The sequence below is a fragment of the Podarcis vaucheri genome (assembly GCF_965113315.1).
Source record: "Podarcis vaucheri genome assembly, chromosome: 8".
NCBI classification, from domain to species: Eukaryota; Metazoa; Chordata; class Lepidosauria; order Squamata; family Lacertidae; genus Podarcis; species Podarcis vaucheri.
In genome coordinates, this window is record NC_138766.1 from 58,466,668 (window position 1) to 58,484,642 (window position 17,975).

Sequence of the window (17,975 nt, forward strand, 5' to 3'; positions counted from 1 at the left end):
GCACATTCCATGTTAGGCATCATTAGGAAATAAATTTAAAATAAGACTGGCAATATTATATTACCTTTATACAAATCCATGGGGTGAACACACTTGGGAGTACTTGGCAGAATTCCAGTTGTTGCATCTCAAAAAAATACACTGTAGAGTCAGAAAGTTCAGAAAATGGCAACCAAAACTAGCAGTGGTTCATAATGCTAGAAACCGAATCAGGAAGGAAGTCATCCTTCACACAGTGTATTCTTCATTACAAGGCATGTTGCCGCCTATGAACTTAAATGATTTTAAAGGGGAATTCGACAAATCCATGGAGGAAAAGGTTATTGCTGACTACAAGTCATAATGGATATATGTTGTTTGCAGTATCAGAGACAGTATATCTCTGAATACTAGTTGCTGGGGAATAGCAGCAGAAGAGGGCTATTGCTTTTGGGCACTGCTGATGGGCTGAGAGTGGGTGGGAATCGGACAATACCAGTAGACCACATCCCTAATTCACCCAACCCCTGCAGGCCAACTTTGATAAATGGGCTGGCTAACCACCTGTCAGTCACCAGCTGTGATAATAACATCAGATTATTGACACTCATAAAAGTTTTAGAGTGGCAGCTACAGCAACCTCCTCTGAAGATGCACATTCAGCAACCATCAGCTGACTGGCCCTGGGAGCTTGCCTTGTAATGGGCTTGCTGCCACTGCTGATCAGCTGATAGGCAGTTACAGAGAGTTCCTTTGAAATGTTTCTGGAGGAAGCATTTTGAGTGTAAATAGCTTCCTATGTATGGGATGCGGGTGGCACTGTGGGATAAACCACAGAGCCTAGGGCTTGCTGATCAGTGGTTCAAATCCCCACGACGGGGTGAGCTCCTGTTGCTCGGTCCCTGCTCCTGCCAACCTAGCAGTTTGAAAGCACGAAGTGCAAGTAGATAAATAGGTACCACTCCAGTGGGAAGGTAAACGGTGTTTCTGTGCACTGCTCTGATTCACTAGAAGTAGCTTAAGTCATGCTAGCCACATGACCCAGAAGCTGTAAGCCGGCTCCCTCGGCCAGTAAAGTGAGATGAGCGCCGCAACCCAAGAGTCGTCCATGACTGGGCCTAACAGTCAGGGGTCCCTTTACCTTCCTATGCAGTAGAAAAACTGCTCCGTTTAAATGGAGCATCCCCCATGCAGACAAAAACATGCTGCTTGGTGGAAGTACTTTGAATGCAAAGCACTTCCTCCAGCCCTATTAACATAGTTTGTCTTCAAATTTTGACTGCTTAATGAACTACTCTTAGTGTAGAATGAACAGAAATAGACTGTCGTGAAATAATATTTAGTATTGCAATAAAAGCAAGTGGTGTTGAGAAAAAAATACACACTCACAAATGATGGGACAGCTTGGCTCATTTATAATGTTTAATTTTATATGTACAAAATTAGGGGGAAAATACATCATATAACAAATTGTATCTGCTAACATGTTGCTGGTTGGGTTGTTTTTTTTAGGCACACTTGGTACAATTAGAGTTCCTTTATCATTTCTAAATTACATGATTTCTTCCTTTCTGTTCTGCTGATGTCATGCTACCCTATAGGATTCTAAAACGGCTGGATAAAATATAAATTAGACATCTGAAAATTAAATATCTTTCCCATTAATAAATAATTTGCTCAGTAACTTTTAATAGAACAATGTTGGCAAATGCTTAAGTATTTATCACATGTAACATAGAGTATTGTGCCACTTTAATTAAAGACTAATTTTTTAGACTGCAATCCAGTGCACTTAACTCGTTGGGGGTGACTTTTAAGCAGAGATGCATATGATTGTCCTGTTATTACAGAATAAGCTTTCTGAGCCCAAAGCCCATTTTGTCAGATGCATGGCATGGTAAGAGGTTTAGGTAGACAGAGAAAGCTGTAGATCCGTCACAGTAGTTTGTGGGTAATTCACACAAAATCCAATGAAATAAGAAAAGTTTATACATCCTGAGGACCTAAAGCTATTGTAGTTGCCACAGAACCATCAGAATAGGCTCATTGCCTTGTGCTGGGAAGTGACAAGGCACTGCAACGTGATAGAGTTTTCCTTTTTGCTTTGCAGAAAACACTGTTGTAGCAAAACTGTTTCATATTAGCAGGTATTCACATCTTTTCAGGGTGCTGGTCCAAGAGGATAAGCAATCAGGGCTTACCCAACTAGGGAATTAATAAATATGTAACAGCTAAAATGTGGCTTTTCCCATTAGTGCACTATGCTACCAACCCCTCTCTGGCAGTGGTAGCTAAGTATTTCACAGATAATCCACCTCTCCCCATAAAATAATTTCAAGGAATGATAATCTTCTGAAAGCAAACAGTAAGGCTAAAAAGTGTGTCTAAGCACAATCACTATTCTAAGGACTATGCTACAGTTGGTGCATTTTATTTTATGTATTTACTTGTTAGCCCCTTGCCAGCTTGTACAATGAAAGAATAAGTAAAACCTGCAATCCTATATTCACTTATTTGAGAGTAAATTCCAGTAAACCCAGTTGCAATTACTTCGGAGTAGACAGAAGGCTCAGAAAAAACTTCACTGAATATAACAAAGATTAATTTTATGTAAACATAAGCTTAGCCTGCAAATATATCTAAATTACTAGCTATTGTTGTATAAAAAGTTTGATCCCTCTCCAGTATCCCAAAGGCACCATAATTGAAAGTAGGTTCATGATTGATAATAAGACAACTTTGTGTATGATGGATTATTTTATGGCTATTAGTCATAACAGCTGAAGTCAGCTTCCGTATTTAGAGGCACCATATTTCTGAATACCAGATACTAAGGCAAGAAACTGAAAATGGCTACTTCCACTTTGCCACACATGCCAGCTTCTAAAGGGCATCTAGTTGGCCACTAGGAAGAACAGTGGGGTAGATGAGCCTTTGATCTGATCTTAGGCTGTTCTTATGTTTGTTTTAATCATACATCCAGCAGGCAATTCAATTAACATATAAGAAGCTGCAAAGTGCCTTCTAGTGGAAATATTCCCCTTCCTGTAAAATGGACGGGGAGCCTGTGCCCTTCAGACATTACTGGACTAAAACTCCCATCATCCCTGGCCAGTGGCCGGGCTTGCTGGGGCAAACAGAAGCTAGAGTCCAGCAACATCTAGAGGACCCACACATTCACTACCCTTGTTGTAAAATTTCCATTTTACTTGTTCTCTTCCTTGCCTTAAGAAAGAATGCAGCAGATAAGGCATGTATTCTCCAGAAATATTATTCAGATATCAAAACATTTGACATTGGTCTAAAAGCAATTTCACATTTATCTAAGTCAAGTCTGCATATGTAGTTGTTTGTTTCACTAACTTCTGTAGTCTGAGCCAACCTCAACCCCCATTTAAATCTTCTGTAAATCACATTGAAGCTATCATTGTCATCGTCACCATCATCTCTCTCTCATATTTTGGTTAATAATCAAATAACTGTGCTTCTCCCAGAACATACTACTTAATCAGAGTAATACTCTGAAGATAACTTTCAGAATCCATTACGAAGTTAGTCCATTCTTGGGAAAGGGTTTCAATGGTGACAGCTTCACCACCATATTCTTTTGGGAGAATGCTGGCTGGAAAGTGTTGTTGGAGAGTAGGAACATAGTTACTCCCATGCATGTGGATCTGCAATAAGAGGAATTGTTTCTACCTTTACTTAATACTATTCAAGAAGACAAAATTCACTCTCAGAGTATTGTACAGCTTAAGTCCTGTTAAGGCAAGTGGCTTAGTTAATAGGGAAATTGATGTGTACAGTTGTTCATGATGAGACCACTGACTGCCTGTTTCCTACTAGGCCCAATTCAAGGTGTTGAAAGTGCTGCACTCTACCTATATGCAATGCTATTTTTCTAGAAAAAGAGGTGCCAGAGCTCACCATGAACCTCTCCCTTGTTCTCTTAGAATGGCAATGGCACCCACCTAACAGGTGCTGGAACTGAGCTCTGGTGAGCTCTGGCTGAAACAAAAGATCTGCCTATATGACTTATGATTGCATATTATTTTTATCTGATGTTTTCAAGTTTTATTATTTGCTTTGTGATACATATATTTTTATTGAATTGTTTTGTAAACCATCCTAGGATCTGAACAGATGAAGTACAAGTCTGTGAGCACTTTGAAAATGATGCTGTGATTACAAAGACCCAGCATAAGTTTCTCAAAAACAAGTAATGCCAAATTACAGTGGTACCTCGCAAGACGAAAAACTCGCAAGACGAAAAACTCGCAAGACGAAAGAGTTTTTGGTTTTTTGAGTTGCTTCGCAAGACGAATTTCCCAATGGGCTTGCTTTGCAAGACGAAAACGTGTTGCAAGTTTGTTTCCTTTTTCTTAAAACCGTTAATACCCAGGGTGCATTGCTTCGCAAGACAAAAAATTTGCAAGATGAAAAAACTCGCAGAACGAATTAATTTCGTCTTGCGAGGCACCACTGTAATCTCATTTCTTTTTTCGATAGAGTTACAAGCTTGGTGGATCATGGAAATGCTGTGGACATAGTGTATCTTGATTTCAGGAAGGGTTTTCACAAAGTCCCCCATTATATTCTTGCAGAGAAGCTAGTAAAATGTGGCCTGGATGAGGTAACTGTTAGGTGGATTTGTAGCTGATTGCTGCTAAAAACTAAAGAATGGTCACTAACAGTTCCTTGTCATTCTGGGGAAAAGTGCTAAGTGGGGTGCTGCAGGGATCTGTCCTGGGCCGTTGTTGTTCAATGTCCTTATAAGTGAATTTGATGAAGGTATTGGGGTGATGCTCATCAAATTTGCAGGTGACACCAAACAGGGAGGTGTAGCCAATGCTACTGAAGACAAAATTGAAATTCAAAATATCCTGACCAGATTGGAGAACTGTGCCCAAACTAACAAATGAATTTCAATAGGGACAAAGATAAAGTTCTACACTTAGGCAGGAAGAACCAGCTGCACAAATATAAGATGGGATTGTCAGTACTACATGTGAAAAGGATCTATGGGTCTTAGACCACCAGCTTAACATGAGTCAATAGTGTGATGAAGCAGCAAAAAAAGTCAATGGTATTCTAAGCTGCATCAACAGAAGTATACTGATCAAGGGAAATAATAGTCCTGCTCTATTCTGCCTTGGTCAGAGCACACCTAGAGTCCTGTGTCCAGTTCTGGGCACCACAATTTAAGAAGATTATTGACAAGCTGGAACATGTGCAGAGAAGGGCAACCAAGATGATCAAGAGTCTGGAAATCAAGCCTTATGCGGAACGATTGAGGAAATAGTCTATGTTTAGCCTGGTAAAGAGGACACTGAGAGGAGATATTATAACCATCTTCAAATATCTAAATGGGTGTCACATGGAGGATGGAGCAAGCTTGTTTTCTCCTGCTTCAGAAGCTAGGACCTGAACCAATGGATTCAAGTTACAAGAAAGGAGATTTTGACTGAACATCAGGAATAATTTTGTGACAGTAGGAGCTGTTTGACTGTGGAACAGACTCCCTCGGGAGGTGTTGGACTCTCCTTGGAGGTTTTTAAGCAGAGGTTGGATGGTCATCTGCCATAGATACTTTAGTTAAGATTCTTGCATTGCAGGGTGTTGGACTAGATGACCCTCAGGGTCCCTTCCAACTCTACAATTCTAGGGTTCAATGTGGAGCATCTCTACAAGGGCTGTTGTTCTTGTGTAGGCAACCCTTTGGAGACAGTGGGGAATACAGTGTGGCCTACATGGGAAACGTGCATGAAAATAGCTTGAATGGCACCATCTTGTGGCATTTTGAACTATTGTATGAACCCACATTAATGAAATATAAAACTTATAGAACCCTATCGGAATAAAAGAGGTGTAGTCTCTTTTTATTTAAAAAGAAAATGTGTTGGGATAATGTGTGAATTTCATAGAAAAAGAATTAGCATTTACTCACCCGTGATTTAATCTTTTCTGAGAGGAATGTCTTAATTAGAGCAAAGACCGGGTGAAAGAGCAAAGGCTCATTAACCAAGTGGATTCCACGAACTTTTAGTGGAAAGGCATCCTGCGAAGAGAGCGGAGAGAAGCATGATAGAAGACTAGGATCTTCATATTCTAATGCCTACATTCACATGAGCAGACCTGCCAAAATGTCAGACTACATTTGATTTTAAGCAGAAGTTTTCTGACCATAGCCACCCCTGGGTTTTCAAGTACTTAGGACTGCATTTATAAAACAGTCACAATGTGCCTATCTCATAAGAAAGAAAATAAATGTGGGGTTGAGAAAATTCAGGAGAATATGGCCCAGTTCAGATAGATATATCTTGCCTTATTAAGCTGAGATATGCCTGTGCCTTGTGCTTAAGCACTCCATTCTCACGCTGCCCTTCCCTCCTCCCTTCCCGGCATTCCTGCGTTAATTAATAATAGTTTCCTCATTACACCTGAACCACCACCAACACTTTCCACCCTGAGCAGCAGGACTTAAGAGGCAGCAGTGCATCCACATCTCTGCTCAGCCCCACATCTCCCAGTCAGGAGTTATATTGGTTCCCTAAGAAGGACGTGACACACTCTGCCCACTTGACCAAGTGCTAATAATACTAAATATCGGTAGTGATGTTGTTAGAATACCTCAAGCCATCTAGAACAGCAGAATTAGACTGTATTAGACACAGGAGCTATCTAATGCTCTTGTTCTCCAAAAACATTGGTACGTGAAAGCCACTATCTGCTTACAGCATAACTAAAATTTAGAACCAAAGCTCACTGTGATCGCGGCAGCTATTATCTTGGCAACCGTAGGCGTGATCTGAAATGCATGAGCGAATCTCCATCCTTGAAGATCAAAGATACCCTTGACTCCATTCCGCTGTGTTTCTAGCTCTCTCACAATGAGCTCAGATGTGATAAGACTTAAACGAAACAAATCAAATGCTGTGAATGTCTTTGGGTCCCATTTTTCTAATGACAAAAGAGAGGAGAGAGGGAGATGAATAAAGTAAGCACTTTCCCCCAAAAAAGGCCAATGGTACTAAAATGTCTTAAATGTGGTACTTTGGCTTAAACTGGACAGTGAATAATGGGCAAAATACATCCGTTTGCTGATTTCTCACCTGTTTTGAAATGATGTCACTTAAATAAATGCCTAACCCTTCATGGGCTACAAAAATGCTAAGCTGATTTTAACCTTCAGCCCCTTTTCCCTTCTCTCAATTCCTGCTTGCACACAGACCATCCCCACTTCCATGTCTCCTTCAGTGTCCTAATTCAAAGCCCACTTTGTCCATAAAGGTAAAGGTAAAGGTACCCCTGCCCGAACGGGCCAATCTTGACAGACTCTGGGGTTTGTGCGCCCATCTCACATCTATAGGCTGGGGGCCAGCGCTGTCCGGAGACACTTCCGGGTCACGTGGCCAGCATGACAAAGCTGCATCTGGCGAGCCAGCACAGCACACGGAACGTCGTTTACCTTCCCGCTGGTAAGCGGTACCTATTTATCTACTTGCACCCGGAGGTGCTTTCGAACTGCTAGGTTGGCAGGCGCTGGGACCGAGCAGCGGGAGCGCACCCCGCCGCGGGGATTCGAACCGCCGACCTTACGATCGGCAAGCCCTAGGCGCTGAGGCTTTTACCCACAGCGCCACCCGCGTCCCATTGCGCCACCCGCGTCCCATTACTTTGTCCATACAACCCATTATTTTTACCTTCATCTCCTTTATTCCTACCTCCTCCTTCCTACAATTCTCCCTTGCACACAGATCCCCCTCCATTTCTGGGCTTCCTCCTGCCTCAGATTCCACAGCCCCCTTTGCACTCACATACCCTGATGCTATATGTTACTGTACCTTAAAGATGAACAGAATTTTAAGAGCAAGTCTGTCAGTTAGCTCGTTCAGTTAGAGAAGGTTCGACTGAGTTGATGGATGTTGTCACCGTATGAGTGTTTGATAATAAAATATTTGTTCTAAATTTCTACATTGAATCTGGAATGTCATGTTGAAGTCAACGCATAGCACCAGGAACTAAATTCACTGTGTGAAAGTACTGTGAAATATTTGAGGGCTCCACATCCTCTATGTCTCTCACACAAGGCAGCTGAGGAAAAGAAAAGGGGAAAGAGAAAAGGGAGAGATATTGAGAGGAAAATGCAGGTTTTAAACAAGTGGCAGAGGTTTGAATAAAGAAAGTGGAAGTGGGAGACACTGAGAGAAAAAGTGACAGTTTAAAAGAAGGTTTCAATGCTGCAAGAAGGGAGCTGGGAGCAGCACTTTTTGTGTTTGCTTTTTGGTGTTATTTTCTGTGTACAATTTCTGTGTTGTACCCACCTGTGCTACTTTTGTAAACAACCACGACCACAACAACCCTCCCTTTCCAATCTATTCAGACCCCTCCCACCACTTTCCATTCTCGGAGTCCTTCCTAGCTTCCTGCCATGGCCATTGCTGTTGTGAAACCTGCCTTCTCTTCTGCCTCCTCCACCCTAACTTCATGCAAATCCAGGATTCTGATGAAGTACTACAAATCCACCAGTGGGGGCTGCGAGACGACAGCCTTACATTACAAGAAGTCAGAGGCAGAGCATACTACTTGCCAGTGTTGCAAAAAGAAAAGCTACTTGCCAATTCTGTAAATGAGAACTTTGCTACCAGCTGGGTCCCTCTCCTTCAGAACTCCAAGGTAACCAGATTTCATCAGACCAAGGACAGAGAAAGGCCGTACATCTCCAACTATTTCTGGGAATTCAGCTCTCCACTTGTGATAGTTTTTCAATAGCTGGGAAAGAAATAGCAGAAAGAGGGGGAGATAGTGCCGCAAAGCAGTCAGTTGTAGAGTATTCTGTTACATGATTCTTATGTTGTAAAATATTACTGCCCTTCCCGCTAAGTATATGCATACTTTTATCTCAGTTAATTTCACAAACTGTGCGCAAATATATTTTAACATTTAGGCTGGTTTCCTTTTGTTGAAATTAATCTCCTGTAACACTAGACTTGACTATAGATAGCTTAGTCGATAAGAGTGTGATGCTGATAATGACAAGGTTGCAGGTTTAATCCCTGTGGTGCAATTAGGTAGCAAGGAGTCTGGATTTTAATCCCTACTCAGAGATGAGGCTCACATGTTAATCCTGTACCATTCAATATACAGCATCTCAAGCTAACATGCCTCACATGATTGCTGTGAGGGGGGGGGTGGAGAAGCAGGCCCTCGTGTTCATTGCCTTGAACTTGATGGGAGGAAGAACAGTGCACGATTGTGACAGAAAGTATAAGCTTCCAAAACAGGACCAGTATAAGGTTTCCAACCCAGCCTTCACCATAAAGGGTATATAATCATGCAACTGAAAACAAGTAAAACTTGCTTACAAGTATACAATATTAAGAAGCAAAACAATTTCAAATAAAAGCAGCTTGGTGTGGGTCAAACAAAGCAGCAGAAGCATGGGTCCCACAATTATTAACATTGTCACTTAGGCTGAATCCTGTGCTCACTTACCTTGGAGTAAACCCCACTGGATCCTATTTGCATCTGAGTAAGCATGTAAAGAAATCACTGAAACCAAGCATGTGGGTTGTAGCCAAAGAAGACATCCCATGAGTGCAAAGACTTCTGCCTGCACAACGTGACTTCCCTTCCCCTAAATCTCCTCTGGAAGGTTGGGGGAACCCTCAGAAACAGACTGGGAGGTGCAGAAGACAAGGGAGGAAAAGTCCTGTTGTGCAGGTGAAAGTATTCGTGCTGATGGGATGACTTCATTGGATTCAACCCTACATTTTCCCACACACCACCAGTAAACAATGCAGATAGCAACACCTTTTTACAGCAAGACTATCAAGCACTATAGAGATTTTTCTGGTTGCTAGCCTGGTTCAGAGACAATGTTGGTCTTTCTTTTTGGAGGAAAAGAAAACAGATCCTTTCCCCATTGGTACTGTATTCAGAACAAGGTAGAATTCAGGAGCACTACATAACTATGATCTAACCAGAACATGATTTTTACATAAGTCTTGTCTAACAGGAATTTTACTTGGAACAATATTTGCTACTTAATAGGTTACACTTAGTAGGTAAACAGGGAAATATCCATAGTTTATTTTAAGACTTATCCAGGTAGATGAAGCTACCTTTCAATTACTATTCTTCTGTCAACAATTCATTTCTTTTTCTTTCTCATAAATGCAAAATAATAATACAAGTTTTCTCCTTCATTTTTTGGTCCCATTATCAAATCTGTATAAATTGTCTCACTTTCATTAAGAACAAAGCTTCCAAGGAGTGATTTGTTGATATCTGAATGCACTTGCCCCATGATCAACATGAAGTAAGTCCCTTTAGGCAATCATTCTGGAATATGGAGCAGTTTTTGATACCTTCAGAACTATGTTAAGTAGCTAAATGTGCTAAACAAAGAAGCTAAATGTACAACTGTGAAGAAGTGCCTGGAAAGAATGAAGAAATGAGCCAAGCTTCTCTTTTAACAGAGAAATCCAGCATCTTCTTTCTGCACTCTCACCTAATGAATACATTTGGGCAGATGATCTTATCTTGCATTCATATCAGTGTACGTACAACCTATAATTTCATTCGAGTTTTGTCTTTCATTGTTCTGATCAGTATCTGCATGTTTCCTGAACATGCACACTTCTTATGTTGGGACAGAGGACTTTGCTTATGGATTTTCACATTTGTACCAATGCACCCACTAACAAATCTGATTCAGTTTACTCAGGTCATCTGTAGAGTGATCTCATGATCTTAGCCATCAACACAGTTATTCTAAGGCATGTTCATTTACCAATTAAAGCAGGAATGACAAGTACCCAGGGCTCAAAAGATAAATTAATGTATAGCTTTAAAGGTTTATGTGCTTCTCATATGAGAAATGATTTATCCACATTAATCATCCTTAGGTTTTCAACCAGAGATATTTGGGTTGAAAAAGTCTAGCCTCACAGTTTGTTTCCAAATGTTGGAGAAATTCTTATGAACTTTGAATGGATATTTCCCAATGCTTAATTCTTAGCCTTTCCCCCATTTTCAACAGGATGCTTGTTTTTCCAATAACACTTTATGCTGTGACATAATCCTCCTTATTTTGAATAACACTTATGGCAAAGGAAACAGATTTGTTAAGTTTAATACACAAGCGTTCACAGTTTGGGACTGTATTAAACAAACACCATTATTCCTTATCTCTGGATTGTGCCGAGCTCCTAAATCAGGATTACTGTATCACACTGAACTAAGATTGTGTATACATTGCAGGGGTACCATGACCTAAGCCAGTGATGGCCAAACTTGGCCTTCCAGCTGTTTTGGGACTACAACTCCCATCATCCCTAGCTAACTGGACCAGTGGTCGGGGATGATGGGAATTGTAGTCCCAAAACAGCTGGAGGGCCAAGTTTGGCCATCACTGACCTAAGCCATATCTTCCCAAGTGCTTCCACTGATGTGAAGTACCTTGAATGAAGCAGTGTGGGAAGGAGACTGATCAGTCAGATCAGGAGGAACCCTTGTGGACTATTAATGGCAAGAGGAAGGCATAAAAGGAAGGGTCAAAAGGTAGGAAATGTGCACGACAGGGGATGGAGTTGGTGGGTGGATGTGGTCTAACAGGAGACAGAGCCAAAAGAAGAAAAGGCTGACAACTGGTATTGGCAGCAGAGTTGTACCAAGGCTTAAGTCAGCCAAGCCCACACAAGCAGCTGTTGTGAGAAGCCCAGACCCTACCTGGAAGTACTGTATGTACTTGGAGCAGAAATCTAGAAACAGATTGCCCTGGGAGATTAAGAGAGCAGAGAAGTTCTTATGTCTATTTCACCAGGCATATTCATGGAGCACTTATTCATTCATTTATACAGTTGTTTTGCACAAAACTGCTTTTGTACAAAACTGCTGCATTAAAAATAAATTTGACCTATTTACAATTACCCTATTTGCAATGGTTACTGTCATCTATCTATAGGGCCAATTGGTATTTCAAGATTCCTTACTAGCCATAGTTCTGAAGGAAATCCTTTCTTGAAGGCAGTATTTCTTCTTTTCCAACTTTGACACCGAGGGTTGTCTCTGAGTAATTTCACTCACTTGAAGTTGTTTTCTAATGTTGTTAATATCTATCTATCTATCTATCTATCTATCTATCTATCTATCTATGCAAAGCATGGGTACTATGAATGTTGCCTTTCTCAATTACAAACCGTTTCTATCTTTGCCATTTCTCAACTACTCAGAGGAAAGCTCCTAGATACAATAGTGATAATAGATTTTCTGTCACAGCTACAGCAGTAAAGAATGCTGGCACACTTGTGTGCATTATTGATCCAGTGAGGAGTTAGGCTGGAGACCAAATGTATCACTTTGCTAGGATCCCCATAACAGTATGAATAAATGTTGCCATTTGTAGCAAAGTATTAGTTGTAGCACTTGTTCTATTCTGACTGTGAATCAATAACTGCACAAAAGGAGTGCAAGGCAAGCATTAACATTAACTGACTCAGGAGTGAGTATAATTACCTTGATATAATTCAAGTGGTGCAACCGTGTGGTTTTTCCTCCTCTATCATATAACTAAAGTACACACCCCAAATGAGTAGATAATTGTGGATGCTGGAGACTCCCAAGGCTTTAAAAACAACAACAACAACACTGTTGGGAGGATGCCAACAGTTCTATGCTCCCCATCAGACCAGCTTCATATAACTAAAAAATTGTGCTTGCTTGCGAGGTTTTAGGTTACCAGAGATCCTTAAGTTGCCAAGGATCTGAGACTAGTGAACAGGAGATGTTTTTTCTGATAGGCCACTGGAAGTAAAGGTGGTCAGTAGATGGCCTTCCAGCTGCTTCTCTAGCCCACAATGCATCAACAAACACCCTCATCCTGGACCTCTTCCATCAAAGACTTATGGGAGATAAGTTGACAGCATATTTCTTCCTGCAAGCACCAGTAAGGGTCTGGATGATGAAGAAGAGTAAAAGAGAGGTGGAGGGATGAGAGAGAGATCACATGGGTTTGAGGGGCAGTAGAACAGAGAGGAAAAGCTATGGGAGTACTCATTTCCTTTCTGTACTCTTGTGAGTATATGCATGCATACATGTGAGGAGAAATGCATGTGTGTGTGTGTGTGTGTGTGAAAGGAAGTGTAAAGGTGGGATTCCATACCTATTAAATGAAGGTTTTATATGCATGCTAAAATGTGGGAGAAATGTTTGCATGTGTGCTATGAGGTTTTCTGCAATCAAGCCATATATAAATTTTATGAAATAAAATAAATCAACACACGGGCATCTGTGAATCAGCAAGAGCCCTCTTCCTTCCTGTGCCCTAATTTCCTGTACATTTTTCCTAGAATGAAAGAGAATCAGGTAGCCTTGTATTATTGATGTATGAATGGCACTGCAAACAGACATCAAATAAACTTTGTGCTTTTATATTATTGGAAATGCAGGTATAAGCATTTATATTATCATCAGAAGCTTAAAAGACAATACAGTGGTACCTCGGGTTAAGTACTTAATTCGTACCAGAGGTCCGTTCTTAACCTGAAACTGTTCTTAACGTGAAGCACCACTTTAGCTAATGGGGCCTCCCACTGCCGCTGCGCCGCCGAAGCATGATTTCTGTTCTCATCCTGAAGCAAAGTTGTCAACCTGAGGTACTATTTCTGGGTTAGCAGAGTCTGTAACCTGAAGCATATGTAACCCGAGGTACCACTGTATGGGTTTTCAGCTGAGCCATTCAGATCCTATATCCTTCTTCTGAGGATATGTTCAGCTAGCCACTTCATGGTCTGAAGATCACTGTTTCCTTTCTTTTTGCTTTCCTCTGTGCCTTATCCACTGGCAGCATGACTTACAAAACTTAAAAAGATACACAAACATATTTATTCCTTCTTCAGTCGTCCATTAGCATACATGGCATTAACATGAGTCCATGTTTTATTCGTGACAAAGGGAGGTGCTTAATCTCCTAAATAATCCCTGGAAATTTGTCTTTCTTTTAACAGTGGTAGAGTATCAGTGCTGCACACCCCAAGGTCCAAGGTCCAATCCTCAGCATAGGTCTGGCATAGATCCCAATCTGAAACCTGAAAAACTGCTGCTAATCAGTGAAAACAATACTGAGCTGGGCACTGTAGTAGATAATGGTCTGACTCAATAGAAGACCATCCTATGTTACTATTATTTGCACCAACCAAGAACCTGCAACTGCACAAACCAGCATGCAACGTGTGTGTGTGTGTGTGTGTGTGTGTGTGTGATTAGTTTTCCAATATACCCCCAATAATAGCCAAATTATAACAATAACAATTAATCCCCAAATTATACAATTATCAAAATGGCAGTCAACTTCCAATTAATACATTTTAGTTAAATTGGCTCCCTGCATGGCGGTTTGGGTGCATTTCCGATCTTAAATCACTGCATTCCATAATCTTAATGAATGTCAGTTTCTTTTCAGTTATAATAATAATCCCTTAGTTAACAGCTACATAATCAATGATTTCTATTCATGATGTTACAATATATAAGTTTATAAAGTTTCAAGTGACAAACTCAGACTATTATCTTTATTCTGTCCTGTGTGTGAAAACTGTTATGTCCCTGGAAATTCCTTCTGTCCATATATGGTGTTGTCTCTTTCACTTCTCAGTTGTTGTTTAACACCAAACGTTAAAAACTTCCCTAAACAGGGCTGCCTTCAGATGTCTTCTAAAAGTCAGATAGTTGTTTATTTCCTTGACACCTGAAGAGAGGGTGTTCCACAGGGAGGGCGCCACTACCAAGAAGGCCCTCTGCCTGGTTCCCTGTAACTTTGCTTCTTGCAGTGAGGGAACCAGCAGCAACTTCTCTCTCTTTTCTTTGCAATATGATGTGACATTGGGCTGCCCCAACACCAGCTGTTGGTAGGGCAATGTGCAAGAGCAATGATATTGCATCACACACTGTGTTATAATGGCAAACAAAGAGGGGCGAAGAGGGACAGAAGCTCCATATTTGTTTACAAGGCATGTTACATGGAGTTCTGTGATTGTAACACTGCACATGCTTTCCCACCCCTTTCAGAAAGCAGCCAAAGGGTTGTGTGGGTGTGTGAGAGAGAAATCTGAAAACAAGATTCGGCCAAGTCCCCAGCAGTTTAACATCCTGTTCTCACAGTGGCTGGCTATATACCCATGGGAAACCCATAGGTAGGATGGGAGAACACAGTGTTCTCTCCCAGTGGCGAAGGAAGGGGGTGCGAGGGGGTGTGTGGCTCGCCCTGGGTGCCATTACTGTGGCAGGGGTGACAAAGTTTTTTTTTTTAACTGGGGTCACAAAACTTTTTAGGAGTGACGTGGTGGCTTAGGTGCCAGCAGGTTCCACTCTGTCTGAAACGGCAGCATGGGACTTGCGTCTGCTTACTGCCTCTCCCTCAGCTGCCCTACAGCTGAGGGAGAGGCAGCGGAGAGGCTCAAGGCGTTGGAGAAGCTCGCCCCAACCCATGGGCAGTTCGCCCTGCCCCTGGCTGCAGGATACGCACCTGTACCAGGCACCCAAGCGGCTAGCTATGCCGCTGTTCTCTCTACTTGGGATTCCCAGCAACTGGTACTTAGAGGCATACTGCCTCCAACAGCAGAGGCAGAACATCTCAACAGCTTCTAGTCATAATGGCTACCATTACCCTCCATGCATTTATTTATTTAATTTAGCTAATTTATCCAATGAGAGCCAGTGTGGTGTAGTGGTTAAAAGTGGTAGACTCGTAATCTGGTGAACCGGGTTCGCTTCCCCGCTCCTCCACATGCAGCTGCTGGGTGACCTTGGGCCAGTCACACTTCTCTGAAGTCTCTCAGCCCCACTCACCTCACAGAGTGTTTGTCATGGGAAAGGAAGGGAAAGGAGAATGCCAGCCGCTTTGAGACTCTTTCAGGTAGCGATAAAGCGGGATATCAAATCCAAACTCCTCCTCCTCCTCCTCCTCCTCTTCTTCTAATTATCTTTTAAAGGTGGTGACTATAACTACATCTTTGATCAGGAACAGTGTGTGCGTGAATTAGCCCTTTGCAGTGCTTTTTTCTGGGGAAGACGCAGGGGTACACATACCCCTAAACATTTTGTGAATCTTTATACTTTTGTCCATTTACTGTACAGTGGTACCTCGGGTTACATATGCTTCAGATTACAGACTTTGTTAACCCGTAAATAGTTCCTCGGGTTAAGAACAGTTGATGCTGTTAAATAACTGTAGTGTCCATCCTTAAGTTTGTAAAGGTAAGAAGCCCCAGAGTGGGGTGGGGTTGGGTGGGGCCCAAAGCTGCCATGTAAAGCTGCTTTAACTCAAGGTGCTCCTAAATGTCCTGAAGTATTATTGCATGTGCATACACGGCAGTTTCCAAGAGCTGTTCTAAGAGCTACTTTAAATTGCAATGTGATTCTTGTTTCTGATGTGGCTAAGGCCCTCTCCATAGCCTGCCACAGTTCAGCCTGGCTATAATAATAATAAATAAATATTTTTTTATTTATACCCTGCCCTTCCCGGTTCAGAAAACCAGGCTCAGGGCGGCTAACAACAACTTTAAAACACTTAATTGATGCAACAACAAAACAACATAAAATACAGTATAAAACGTGAATAACAATAAATTCAGAATTCAGAAATCAATTGCACATTACACAGAAGTGCAACCGACCCATGTCCTCCTCTTATGCTTTGCAGTGGGCAAACTGATTCTCTGCCTGCATCTCGCTTGTAGTGAGATGCGTGCTGTAGTCACAACCTGAAGCTTAGGCATCTCAAGAAAGCGTGGTAGTGCTGCAATCTTAGGCAAGGTGGGACTGAGTCCCTGATATGTGTGCACTGAAAAACAGAGTGAGCCAGGTAGGTTTCCCCGCGCGCGCTCAGCCTTGAGCAGCCGGCGTCCCCCGCAGCCCGGGTGGGCTAGACGCGCCTATCGTGCACGCGCCCGCACGCTCCCTTTACCTTCCATGCCAGCTCGGCGTCGAAATCCCGAGCTCGCAAGAAGCGGACCAGGAAGGCGTCGGACAGGGACCAGGGCGAAGGCTGTACATTCTCCTCCTGGGCTCGGCGCCTCAGCGCGGCCACGGCGGCCCTCACGACCGGGGAGCCGTCGGGCAGCTCGTTGAGGTTCCCTTTCAGGGCGCACGGCTCGTCTTGGCTCATGGCGCCACCTCCCCGCCGACTCCCTCGCCTCGGCCTGGCGCGGCTGCAACTGAGGGATGAGCAAGGGCTTCCCGCGGCCCCGCTCCTCCGGCCCCATTACATAATAACGAGGGCGAGGAGTGCCTGGCGCGGCTGCCAAATTGGCGGCCGAGCCCGCTGCCAAGCAAACCGTCGAGTCTGCGCCGCGCCTCCGCATGGCAAACAGGAGCCGCCGCTTTCCTTGGCAGCCTTCGCCCACTCGGCTCCGAGCCAGGCTGCCTCGACTCCTACGCCTCCGCAGGCGCAACGGACGAGGCTCCCCCGGGCCTGGCGTAACGCACTGTGAAGCACTAGGGGCGGAGAAGGGACAAGGAGAACCCACGCCCGGCTCCTCCCGTGAGAACCTCGTGGGCCACCAAGCGCGGCCTTGGTTCCTTGTCAACCTTCTTAGCACGTACGTGGCTAATGTAGGACCAAACCACTGGGGTCCTGGATTGGAGGGGTGTGCGCATGGCTTCTAGCTTATATTCAAGACGGTGAAGGGAAGAGTTCAAAATGAAATGCGAGTTGGGGTCGGGGTCACCGGCATTTCATTTCCCTTTCCTGAAGAAACAAGCCTCACGCTCCCCAGCCCTGTAGCAAATGAGTGCCTCTCATCATGTGTAGAGGGGCTTTCCCTTACCCGCTAAAGCCCTCTTCCAGCTGGGAAATTCATTGAAAGGGCTCGCTCTGTACATCTCCCAGTAAACAATAAGCATGAGGAAAAACAACGCCCTAGTACCATAATATTAGTCTTGTGAGGGGGCTATTATTCTCTGCAACAACGTTTATAAGCAGCATGGATTTCAGA

General features: G+C 42.9%; 1 protein-coding gene across 1 annotated transcript; it reads right to left on the reverse strand.

Moving 5' to 3' along the window:
• Window positions 1-1,383: 1,383 nt before the first annotated feature.
• Window positions 1,384-17,429, reverse strand: TTPA (alpha tocopherol transfer protein). Its single transcript, XM_082234016.1, has 5 exons — window positions 16,946-17,429; window positions 8,598-8,751; window positions 6,746-6,939; window positions 5,927-6,037; window positions 1,384-3,653 (listed from the first exon to the last, which is right to left on the reverse strand). Exons 1-5 carry the CDS (start codon window positions 17,144-17,146, stop codon window positions 3,480-3,482), a joined length of 834 nt encoding a protein of 277 aa, XP_082090142.1. The 5' UTR covers window positions 17,147-17,429; the 3' UTR covers window positions 1,384-3,479.
• Between the last annotated feature and the right edge of the window lie 546 nt (window positions 17,430-17,975).